Consider the following 11,625-nt stretch of genomic DNA (forward strand, 5'->3'; position numbering starts at 1 on the left):
CCTTGGCTTTGTGGGGTCCACTGTGCTCCCTTCCTGCTGTGGGGGATGGGACACAATCGCCAGGTGGCCTGTGACCCTCCCTAGGATCTTGTTCAATTTCTTTTTAAGATTTATTTGTGCACACAGAACTGGGGGACAAGCCAGAGGTGCTGGGGCAGTGAGAGGCTTCACCAGAGACAGAGTGGGGGGCAGAACAGGCCTACCGACGAGGTACACTGCTGTGCTTTAGCCCGCTGCGCCTCCAGGGAGGGCCTGATCTTGTTCAATTTTAACAAACTCAGCCCTGAAGTGCTGGCACTTACAGCAAACACTTATTTGGCAAACGCACAATTGCTAATGAAATTAAGTAACGTTTGGCAAACCATCTGTGCAGCCACCACACTACCAGATTCTGGGGAAACTGGCACTTGAGCTGGTACCTCTGGCTGCTGCCTGGCAGCACCTGGCCTGGGGCTCCAGCAGCCCCTGGGGGCAAAGAGGCCTGGAGGTGAGGAGGTTCTGGTGGCTCACTGCCTCGGTTTCCACCTGCGTGACTAGAAGAATGTTCTGTCTGGTTAACACTTGACTGGTAGCTGGTGACAAAAACCTAGTTTTATCCAGCTTAAACCAAAAGGTGACTTGACAATAAAGGTACCGGGGACCCCATGGAGCCCAAGAATAAGATGACTCTGGGAGCTTCGGGAACCCAGAACTCCAGCTCCAGCCCCACGCTGCACATCCCGTCAGCTCCCCTATCCCTCATGCTGGGGCCTCTTCTCTGGTTCCTGGGGTATCAGAGAGTCTCCCCTCAAAGTCCTGGGGAGGCCTTCCACACTGGAGGTGCAGGACCCACCCCCAAGATGGACGGCTGGGGCCACGAAGAGGTGGGCCAGGACCTGTGGGCAGGATGGGGAGCTGACAGGACCCTGGCAACCTGCAGGGTCTGCACCTGGGAGGCCTTGCTGGCACCCTGGAGCCGGCATGGGGGGAAGAGGGGCCAGAGCGGCACCCTGGTATGGGGAGGAGGGACCAGAGCGGCACCCCCAGCTGGCATGGGGGGGAGGAGGGCCCAGAGCAGCTGCAGGAGCCATGAAGCGCCAAGAGTCGCCTGAGTCAGGAGGACTCAGGAAATGAGCCAGGAAATGTCCCTCCCAACCACAGCAAGGCAGGAGGGTGTGAAGGCCGGAGCAGGCCAAGACCTCAGGTTGCTTGGGGCAGGGGCAGGCGCCAGTGACTCAGCCGGGAAGGGATCACACCTAAGGGCCAGGTGAGGAGCAGGGCAGGACAGACGGGGGAGAGATGCAAAGCACAGCCCCCAAAAGCTGCTTAACTCTGTTGGCACCTGGGGAGCAGAGGGGGTAGGGTGGGAAAGACTTTAAACAATCACAAATGGACCCAGTTTTAACATGGAAAATGACCATTTTAGTTGCTACAACCCAGGTAGAGGGAGCTTGAATATAACTTTTCTAAGTTAAACAGCAAATACATTTCTGCTGCTGGAGGCCTCGGTTTGACATTATACCCCAGGGGCCTTTAGAGGTACACTTTGGTTTCCAGGGCCTTTAGAGGTACACTTTGGTACAGTCGAGGAAACTGAGGCCCAAGAAGGAGGCTGGGTGGTTCATGGTGCCACCCCCTGAATTTGCCCACACAGCGAGTCTAAGAAAACAGGAGAGGTCTGCCGCGCCATGTGCCATGTGGTCAGCTCCGGGGAGGGGACCAAACTCATGCTGAGGTGGCTTTAGCGTCTTAGTGCTGTGCTTTAACCAGCTGCGCCACCAGGGAGGGCCCCCTCTCCCTTTGTTTTTAAGGGCCTAGTGTAACCCCTTCTTAAGGAGTGCAACTTAACGCTGTTGGGCATAATTTTTGATAAGTGTTTGTTACCTGCTCTATTTTTGCTAGAGAATTTCAAATTTAACAAAGAGCTAGCAAGCACTGTCCAATATTGCTTCAAAAAAGCCTTCTGGCTGTTCAGCCTTTCAAAGAAGATGCCAGATGTGGAGTTTGACCTAGATGGACCCTGTGAAGTATGAGATGTTATGACTCTAAAAGGAGCAGTTGGCTAATGGGTAGGTAATTCAGGCTCCAAAGTCACCTAAGGCTGAAGCCCAGGTTATTTTGTTAGAAACATGGGGTCTTGCAAGAGCATGACACCCAAAATCGCCCAGCTCCCCATTTTGGGTTGACAAGATTTAAACATTTGAACATTTTTTTAATTATTATTTTATAACAGTTTATTTTTACATCATTTTGTACTTTTTTTTTTTGCCATCTCAATTGTAATTTCTGCGGGTTTCCCATCACCAAGTCACCCGTGTGCCATCACCATAATCCCGTGCACTTCCCTCCCCCCCCTTCCCCCCGCCGTTTTTGATCCCATTCCCCACTCCACCCCTGCAAAATGTCTCTGGTATATGGTTGTTCATTATTTTTGTTATTTTCTCACCTGGTCCATTATACTCCTGCTATGAGTGAAACCATCCGGTATTTTTCTTTCTCTTTCTCTCTTTCTGGCTTATCTCACTAAGCATGATCTTTTCCAGCTCCATCCAAGTTGCTGCAAAAGACATGTAAACACCTGAACATTTTTAAAAAATCAAAAAATTTAAAGTCTAGTCCAGTAATTTAATCTTGCCTCTTCTCAATTTAGCTCATCTGTGTGATACTAAAAAGTCATTTTTCTCCAAGCCTTTGGCTCACCATCAAAAGAGTGAAAAGATTTGAACTATGTGATTTATTTTTTCTTCCCCAGTACCATCCCTGGCATCCCATTTGACCCTTTAGGGACCTCACTACGTTTATTAGTGTCTGATGGCTTTTATAAATATTTTGCTTTGTCAAACTATCTCCCATGTAAACATCTAATATTTGTCTGTCTCATTACGACTTGCTTTGCTACACATAATTCCTCCCAGCTCTTTCTATCCTGCTGTAAATGGCAGCATTTCATCTTTTTTCTGATCCAACAGTACTCCACACTGTAGCTATACCACGTCTTCTTGATGTAATCCTCCATCAGAAGCCCTTAGCCTGTACCTAGTTTCTATAGTCCTTTAAGAGGACTATAGAATCTGACGTCCCAAGGTTGTCTATCATCTTTATTATATAGATTTAAAAATCAGCCTTTCTGGAGGGAAATTTAAATTTCAAGTGTTTATGCTCTTTGGCTCAGCAATTCAATTTTCAGGATCTTAACTTAATCAACCCGCTCCATCCTCCATATACACTATTTGGAAACAAATTCACAAGAACAGAGGCAAAGCCCAGAGGAGGGAACCTAAGAACAGGGGACTGGAAAGAGCTAGCTCATTGCTGAAGCACGTGAACTCTTCTCTAAAGCTGCTCCACGGAGCATCCTTCTTCTCAGTCAAGGGCAACTCTAACTTTCCAGGTCCTCGGGCTAAAACTCCAGCCACCCTAACTTCATCTCTTTTCTCATATCCTACATCCATTTTAAAAAATCCCAATAACTCTACTTTCAAAATATATCCATTTGAACATATCTAAACATTTTCACTGCTACCAGACCTCCTTTTAGTTTTTAGTACCAGTTTGAACTACCACTGTATCTTCCTGGACTGATAGAACAGTATCTCCCACTTAGAGTTGTGTACACCTGTTCTGTGGAAGAATTTCATGCAGACTACTTCTGACTCAAGACTTGTTTTTCCTCTATTGCCAACTTACATGCAAGGACAGGGCTATAGGACACCCTCACATCATCAGAATGCCACCTCTAGTGCCACTTGCTGCTTAAAGGGTGAATTGGCACAATGGGGGCTGTACTCCGAGAAGTTTTCCAACATCAGAATGGCAGGAAATGACCAGGAACCATGTAAACATAGCCGCTAAGTTGAAAGCAAATGTATCTTTAATTCAATTTCTCCTTGGCTGGATCCTCAAAATGCTCCTTGTCCTCCAATGTGAAAAGAATGATCACGGAGATCTTGAGATGCAAAAGAACAGGACTTGATACCAAAAGCAATTAAAATATCTTGCTTTTGAAAATGTTCTAAGACCATATGACTATTTTTTTCTCCAAGGCCTTGGGAGGGGCTTTTGCAAATGAAGGGTCCCAAAACTTAACTTCGTTTCCTAGTAAGTCAGCTTCTGGGACATTTTAAACAGCAATCCACTCCTTTCCCCCAGACCTCCTTGCCCCTCTCACTTTTTAATTTTATTAATGAGAAGACATGGTACAGTTTCTTATTTCCTCCAGATATTGTGTAATTATTTATGATGTCTCCCCCTGCTACAATGTAAGCTTCAAGAGGGCAAGAGGTTTTCCTTGTTTTGTTCACTGCTATTTCCCAAGTGCCTAGAACAGGGTGGAGTGTCTCATAAGCACGCCCCCAAAATTTGTGGTCTATGAATGAAATAAATAATGCATAGATAAGGGAATATTGAACTAAAGAAATCTAGGGTCTAAACTGCAATAATCCAGGATTTACCAGTTTTAAGTTTTGAGTTCTATTTCAGACTCTTCCACTTAACTTTGGCAATGGCATTTGACTTTGGGGACCTGTTTCTTGATGCATAAAATAAACTGGTTATTCACTCACTTACTGTCCTTTGCGACATAATTTGATCATACGTATACAAAAATGCCTCCTTGCTTTCAAAGCCTACCACTCTATTTGGGGGTGTGGGGGTGGGTTTCGAAATTCCCGCCACTTTCCAGCCCCGCCCACCAGCCGTGCCCAGGGAATGCTCATCCCCATTCCGCCCCGCCCGCCGCCAGCGTAGAAGCCCCGCCTTCCCGGGTTGCAGCTGCCCAATGGCTAAGATACACGGTTAGGTGAATGCGAGGGAGCTTTAGGTGTCCTCTTGGCGCCTGACCAGAGTCTTGGGAGAGGCGGTTCTTCTTGATTAGTCACTTCCCCCAGTTTGAACCTGAGACATGTAGGATCATCAGTCCCCAGATTCCCTAGGCAGGGTCGGATTAGGCTCCTGAGCCCCGCTGCGGTCCTCCCTAGGAGCCCTGGGTCTTCACTGGACGAGGCTCTCGCCCCGCAGCATTCTGGGAATTGTAGTTTTCTTTCTTCTTCCTCCTCCTGGGTGGGCTGGTGGATCAGACTCACAGGACTACGATTCCCAGACGCCCAAGAGCGCTTCTGTCACGTGGCCCGCAGGACGCGGGGCTGGTGGGCGGGGGCCGGGTCGGTGCTCGGCAGCTGTCAGTGACATCCAGAGCCCGCCGAGTGCCTCGGCCCCCAGAGACCCCGCCATGGTACGCGCGGGCGCCGTGGGGACGCATCTCCCCGCGTCCAGCTTGGATATCTTCGGGGATTTAAGGAAAATGAATAAGCGCCAGGTAACGAGGACCGGCGTGGGGGGCGCGCCCGGGCACCTGGACCCGCTGTGACTGCGGGGAGCCGCGTTTTCCGGGTCGGGTTCCGGCAAGGACAGCGCCCCGCGACTGGGGTCGGCGGGGACCCGCTCCCGCTCTGGGCGCTCAGACGCCCTGGGTGCACATCTGCACAGACCTCCGTGTGGGCACGTGCGAGTCTTTCTTGCACTGGCCAGAGCGCGATCCGGGAAGGTGGCCAGGAAGGGAAGAGATGCTATCGAGTGTGGTTGAGAATCGAGGAGCGAGCGATGACTCGGGTGTGAGTGACTCCTGTACTATGGGAAGGACTGCCTGCTGGGAAGGGGTAACATTTCTCTGTGGGGCTCCTGAGGCCTGAGACCCAGAGGAAGGCTGTCTGCGCTTGAAGGGGCAGAAAGGCAGAGAGAAGGGAGACATTTCTAACAATGGCAACTGTCCAATAATGCCTCCCACGGAAGTCCTTGCCCAGATGGGGAAGGGCTTTCTCCACCTTGCACCGGGTCTAAACAGCTCCTTGTGAACAGAGCGCACAGGTGATGCTCACTCACTGTGGCTTCGGTCAGTGTTCCAAGAGATTAGCACAGTCTCTTACTTCTTACATTCCATACTCTAGCTGCACCTTCAGTACAGGAAGTAGGCTGGTGGGGTTTTTGGGTCACTGGGGTTTATTTCTCATTCTGAGAACACCTCAGAGGAAAGCTTCCTTCTTACTCGCTTTGTAGCCAGCTCTTTCTTTGCAGGCATTTCTGCTTCTGCAAGGGTGAGTAGGGCCTGGAAAAGAACCCCCTTGGTCAGGAAAAATGTGATTGTGTAAGCTCCTGGAGAATTTAGGGGATCCCTAGGACCCAGATAGCATGACGGATCCTAATGGATCCAAAAGGAAACTAATACTCCTATTCATTCTACTAGTAAGTTATGCTAAGGAAAACAAAAACTTCCCAGTCAGAAGTTTCCATTGCTTTGAAAATGGCATTAATTCTCAGTATTTGGATAGCATCAAGTAGAATTTCAGACTATTGACATAGTGTGGTGACTTGAATTTCATGAACTGTGGTTCAAATCTGGTTGTTCTTGCTGTTCATAGCTGATGAGATCCTTGTAGTTTCTACCATTACAGGGGGCTGTGACAGAGATTATCACTAGTTTGAAATAGCAACTATAATGCCCAGAGCATTCATTTTACAAGAAAATTCTCCAGGAAATGGAGCTTTATTTAAAAACCTAGCCTTTTTGGCTGGGTTTTAAAAATGTCTCTAAAATTGGTTCTGATTGCTGATGCTTGTAATTGCAGATTCAGAGAAGGCCTGATGAATGCATCAATCCTGACACCTGTACAGTCCCAATCCTGAAAGACCTGTACAGTCCCACTTTCAGTGCTGAGGTTCACCAGTCGTTATCTGCACAATCTGTGCTATGCTAATCTTCCAATTAAAATTCAGAAGCTCAGATATACCTCCTGGGACTTTTTGAAAAAGCTTTGTCCTTTGCTTGTTTCTTTTTTCTTTTTTCCTCCAAAGTAGCCTCCTGTGACACCTTGTCAGAACACATGCCCACTGATCTTGGAAGCGGGACTTCCTTTCTCTGCTGCTAATTAAAGCAAGAGCCACATGCAAATACAAGGACTCTTTGTTTCTGCAGTGAGAAAGAGAGGAAGAAATACAGCTATTGGCTTTTCTGCTGCTCTGTTAGCCAAACATCTGGTCTGAAATGTTTGCTTAAAACTCGTAGACACTGGCTGTTTCATCCTCGGTTCACAAAGACCGACTGTGGACTTGGATCTAATCTCTGCTGGGGTTAAGGGCCAAGCATACAGAGTTGGTGGGCAAAGAGGAGAAACAAAAGGCACCTGTGAAATGTGGTAGCGTGTTTACAGTCCAGTCTGTCAGTAGATCAGTCAGCAGTTCCCAGTGTGGTGAGAATGTTTTGCAGTTAACATGATCAATAGGTTTCAGTCTAAATAAGTGGCTGTTTCTTTAGCAATAAGAAATCTTGCTCATGGGATTTTTTTTAGAAATTGATTTTATTTCCCCTCAATGTATTTCCCAAACTTAGAAAATCTGTATGTTCATTCTGTGAGGGGGGGAAAGGGAGCGAAGAGCACAAGGGACTATGGTGATGGTTCAGGGGTGAATCGGTGGTAGGAATATTACGGAGACTACACAAAGATGTCAAAGACATAAATTTTGAAAATTATGAGAATAAAATACATATGTATTTTCAAAAAATACAAAAATATATAGATTTTTCTGTATTTGGTCTTTAGTAGGTAAGTGGCAAGATTTTATTGTTGGCATTTATCAAGGTGGGGCTTCTTTGTCAGCAGATTTCTCTGAATATGGCAATCTCTGTTTGAGACTGGCTGGGCACTTTCCTGACTACATCTGTGACTCCTAGTGAAACAACACTTCTCTATGAAATCTGTTAAGTCAAGAGGAGCAGGTGGAGCTTTAGAGCATGACCTTTGTGGACAGCTTCTGTCTGGGCTGATGTGACTTGCAAGGCTGATTCTACTGTAGAAGCAACGCTTCAACCTCTTCTAGCTCAACACTTATACAAAGGCCACCGCTTAGCACTTTTCTTTCCAGTTCATGCTCTCCTGGGAATTGAAACCTAGCTTCCTCACTTGCTACTGATCCAGTAGCCAGGAAGTTTTAATAAATGGTGTGTAACTTTAAGTTTGACTTGTCAATACATATAATTTCCTACTTTTATGTATTATGCCAAAATATCTTCAAAGTTGTTTTGGTTCGCTTTTTTTAGTGCTCCCATACCCTCCATGATTACCTTAAATCACAGTTTCCTATAGATATAGTGTCAGCAAGGGACAGTTTTAAGCTCTGCTTTTCCTCCCTTATATCAGAGGGGAGCGGTATGTCACGTTCTTCAAAAGTTTTCTCTGAAATACCATAACCTACCCTGTTAAATCGCACCTCCATTCAACACTGCCCCCTGATTTTGGTATTAATCCATGCTCGTTGTAGGAATTTTAAAGAGTAGAGTAGCTTAAAGAAGAAAAGTAGTTTAACTCCACTGTGCTAAGCAAGCCCCTGTTGCCCCTTCGGGGGCATCTCCATGTATTTGCTTTATAAACTGTCACCGCTTGTGGAGATTCTACCGCTACCTGCCCTTTCACTCAACAGACGTTAAGTATTTTGTCATTCCTTTATGAATATTCTGAATGACGTGATCTGCCATTTCTTACTCATCATTTCCCTGCTGCTGCTCCTGCATTTCCTTCCCCCATTATTAGAAAAAGACCCTGATAATTCCCTATCTGCCTTGATATTAGACAGAACTCCTGGAAGTTCTGAGGCTCGCCTCTTGATTCTAATGCCAAACCACTTTCAGAAGGATCATATCAGCCGGCAGCTGCACCGCAAGGCACCCTTGCCAAGCACTGAGTATTGGCATTTTTTAAAAATCCTTTAAATTTGCTAGAAAAAAATAAAGGCAGGAGAGGATGGAGGCAGGATTTGGTTTACACATTTTAAGTCTTCGAAAATTTAGTTCTTTTAAACTTTTACCTCTTTTTTTTTTCCAGTTTAGATTTCAGTACTTATTACTGGTTTTTGCTCGCTGTCTATGAAAGACATTCATTTTATCACTATTTATTCAGTAGATTGAGTAGTTACCTCTTGTCAGGCCTATGATGAACATTGGGGTCCAGCTAGGGGCAAGGCCAAACCACCCTCACCTCTGTGGAACTTCCAGTCAGCTGTGGAAGACATGTTGATAATGACAAGCACAGTTATGATGGGTAGTGTGAGAAGCGCGGGGCACAGTGAGAACACAGGAGGACCGAGACTCTGTAGCTAAGGTTTGCAAACTCCAGCCCACCCATCTTTTAGCAAGAAAGTACTGGAACACAGCCATGTGCATTCTTTTACTGGCCATTTATAGCTGCTTGCCTGCTACAGTGGTGAAGGTGAGTCATATCAACAGAGACTAAATAGCCTGTAAGCCAAAAGTATTTATCATTTATAGAAAAAATTTGTTGATTCCTTGTCTGTGGGGCAGGCTTCCCCTAGAACTGAGATTTAAAGTAAGATGAAAGAAGTTCCACACTCATCTCAAAAGAATGTTCTGGAGAGCTAGTTGGGTGAGCTGGGAGATAATTAAGCTAGGATGTAACCTAACTAATCTTGCTTCTCTGGAACATCATTCAGACTATAGTAAGGGGATTTGAAAAGCCATCAGCTATATCAAGATGGGATGCAGGAAGAGAAACAAGCTCAATCAAATACAAAACAGATGGGAGCGTGGCATCTGACAGCCGGAGCCAGCGCTGGGGAAAGTCTGTGATTGTACAATCTTCAAAGACTGAGAATTGACTGTGCCAGGAATCCCCAGGACTGGGGGTGGTGGAGGAGGTGGGTTAAAATAAATGAGAGTGTCTAAAAAGGCTGGGAAGCAGTGACATCTTCGCTGTCTCCCCCCATCCACTTAGAGGTTTTCCCCTCCCAGGTAGAGAACCTTCTAGAAGTTTACTTGGGGGGAGGAGGGGAAGGGCAAACGGAAGTTCTGAAGAAAGGGCTGCCAAGCCTGATGGAGCTTGTGGAAGCACTTCATCAAGGAACGGCCTGGTGATGGAAAGGCAGGTGCAGGGATGAAGGTGCTCACAGAGGCCCGAAGTGTAGGCCTGTGTGGCCAGGCGGGGGCACTGGATTGGAGGGGCTTCAGTGCCAGGCTACAGGGCATAGCTCAGTGTCCTGAGGGGGGGGTCAAGTGTTGGAGGGGTCACCGCCGGGAGCGTCAGGTCCCCCTCGCAGCTGCAGGGGCTATGGAATGCAGAGTTGAGGCAGCTGCCAGAGAGATGGGTCTTCCTTGAGCACAGCCCACAGCTGTGCCAAGTCATCAGCTTTACCAAGGTGGGCTCAACTCCGGTAGGCCCAAGCACTGTGGCTCCCATCCCTGCAGCCTCTTGGAGGGCCAGAGACTCCTGGGCAGCCGTTCACCCATTGCCTGACAGGCTGCTGAGACCTGGGCAAGTGTCGCTTTTTCCCTTTGTCCCCAGAGGCGGGCGGGGGCAGGCAGTGGTGCAAGGGAGAGCGTGGTGCTTCAGGCACGCGAGGTCGGCTAGGAAAGTAGGATTTTGGACGTGAGGGGTCTTCCCGCCTGACTGCTGAACTAAATATCTGCTGTTCACCTATTCAGGTGTTTGCCTTCAAGGTATGGAAAATCTCCACACAGGTCTTTAAAGCTTTTTGTTCACTTTGCAAGTATGACTTCACAAGCGAGCAGCCCCTTTGCTAAGTACTCAGGCGGGGCTGTTGTGGCCCTGGGGTGAGGGACTGGGCCAGGCTAGGCCTGTGTGCTGCCCAGGGGGCAGCGGCCCCAGCGAACCTAAGTGGCAGGTCCCACAGGGTTGAAAGTTGAATTCCCACAGGAAAGTAGTCATATGGAGCTTTAACAGCAGGGCCTGTGCACAGTTCTAGCTCTTACTCCCGCCTTTCCTCCCAGGGAAGGAGAGAGACCTGGATGCTCACTCCATGGACTAAAGTCGCACCACTGCGTGATCTTGTGCTTTGTGTGACTTGGTTCCACATCCTAACGTCGCACTAAGCACTGCTGCTGTGTAGGGCGAGAGGTGTACTGCCTGTTTTTTTTTTCTTTTCAAGGTTTATTTATTTATGCCTACAGAACTGGGGTGCAGGCCAGAGTTGTGGTGGGTGAGAAGATTCACCAGAGACAGAGCTGGGAGCAGAACAGGCAGACTGACAAAGTCCGCTGCTGAGGGGAGCAATGGGCGGGTCAGGAGAGGTCTGCTGTGCCATGTGGGTCAGCTCCCTGGCCGGGGATCGAACTCGTGCCGCAGTGGCTTCAGAGAGCTTCATAATGCGGTGCTCTAACACACTGAGCCACTGGGGAGAGCCCTGCCTGGGTTTTCACTGGGGGTTTGGCCTTTTTCCTTCCAGCTCTACTACCAGGTTTTGAACTTCGCCATGATCGTGTCGTCTGCACTCATGATCTGGAAGGGCTTGATCGTCCTCACGGGCAGCGAGAGCCCGATCGTGGTGGTGCTCAGGTAGGGGCAGTGCTGCCGGGGGAAGCCGGGGCTGCCGAGGCCCAGCAGGTCAGTCGGGGACAGTGTCAGCGTCTTCACTGATGTCTCTTGGGCCGTTTCAAGAGCCCCATCTTTCTCAAAAGGCATGTTAGAGCTTTAATCACACTGATGCTTGTTCTCCAGCGTGATGTGCTAACTTCCGCGTTTTAAGCAACGTTTTAACCCACGTAAAAACATGGGTTCAGTAATACGGTGTTAATGCATTGTTTGGGCATAAATGGATTTTTTAAAAAGATTTTTATTTAGGCCCTCC

The 11,625-nt window shown here is 47.9% G+C and overlaps 1 protein-coding gene across 1 annotated transcript in view; it reads left to right on the top strand.

The window, feature by feature from the left end:
- The first annotated feature begins 5,111 nt into the window (after window positions 1-5,111).
- The window catches only part of SEC11C (SEC11 homolog C (S. cerevisiae)), a 12,739-nt gene continuing 6,225 nt past the window's right edge, over window positions 5,112-11,625 (top strand). Inside the window, exons 1-2 of the mRNA XM_004683938.2 lie at window positions 5,112-5,293; window positions 11,224-11,333. Coding sequence (XP_004683995.1) covers window positions 5,207-5,293; window positions 11,224-11,333 — 197 coding nt within the window. The 5' untranslated portion in view covers window positions 5,112-5,206. The remainder of the gene's footprint in view (window positions 5,294-11,223; window positions 11,334-11,625) is intronic.

Source organism: Condylura cristata, unplaced genomic scaffold, assembly GCF_000260355.1.
Source record: "Condylura cristata isolate star-nosed mole 26May11 unplaced genomic scaffold, ConCri1.0 scaffold00016, whole genome shotgun sequence".
In the NCBI taxonomy this organism is placed as follows: Eukaryota; Metazoa; Chordata; class Mammalia; order Eulipotyphla; family Talpidae; genus Condylura; species Condylura cristata.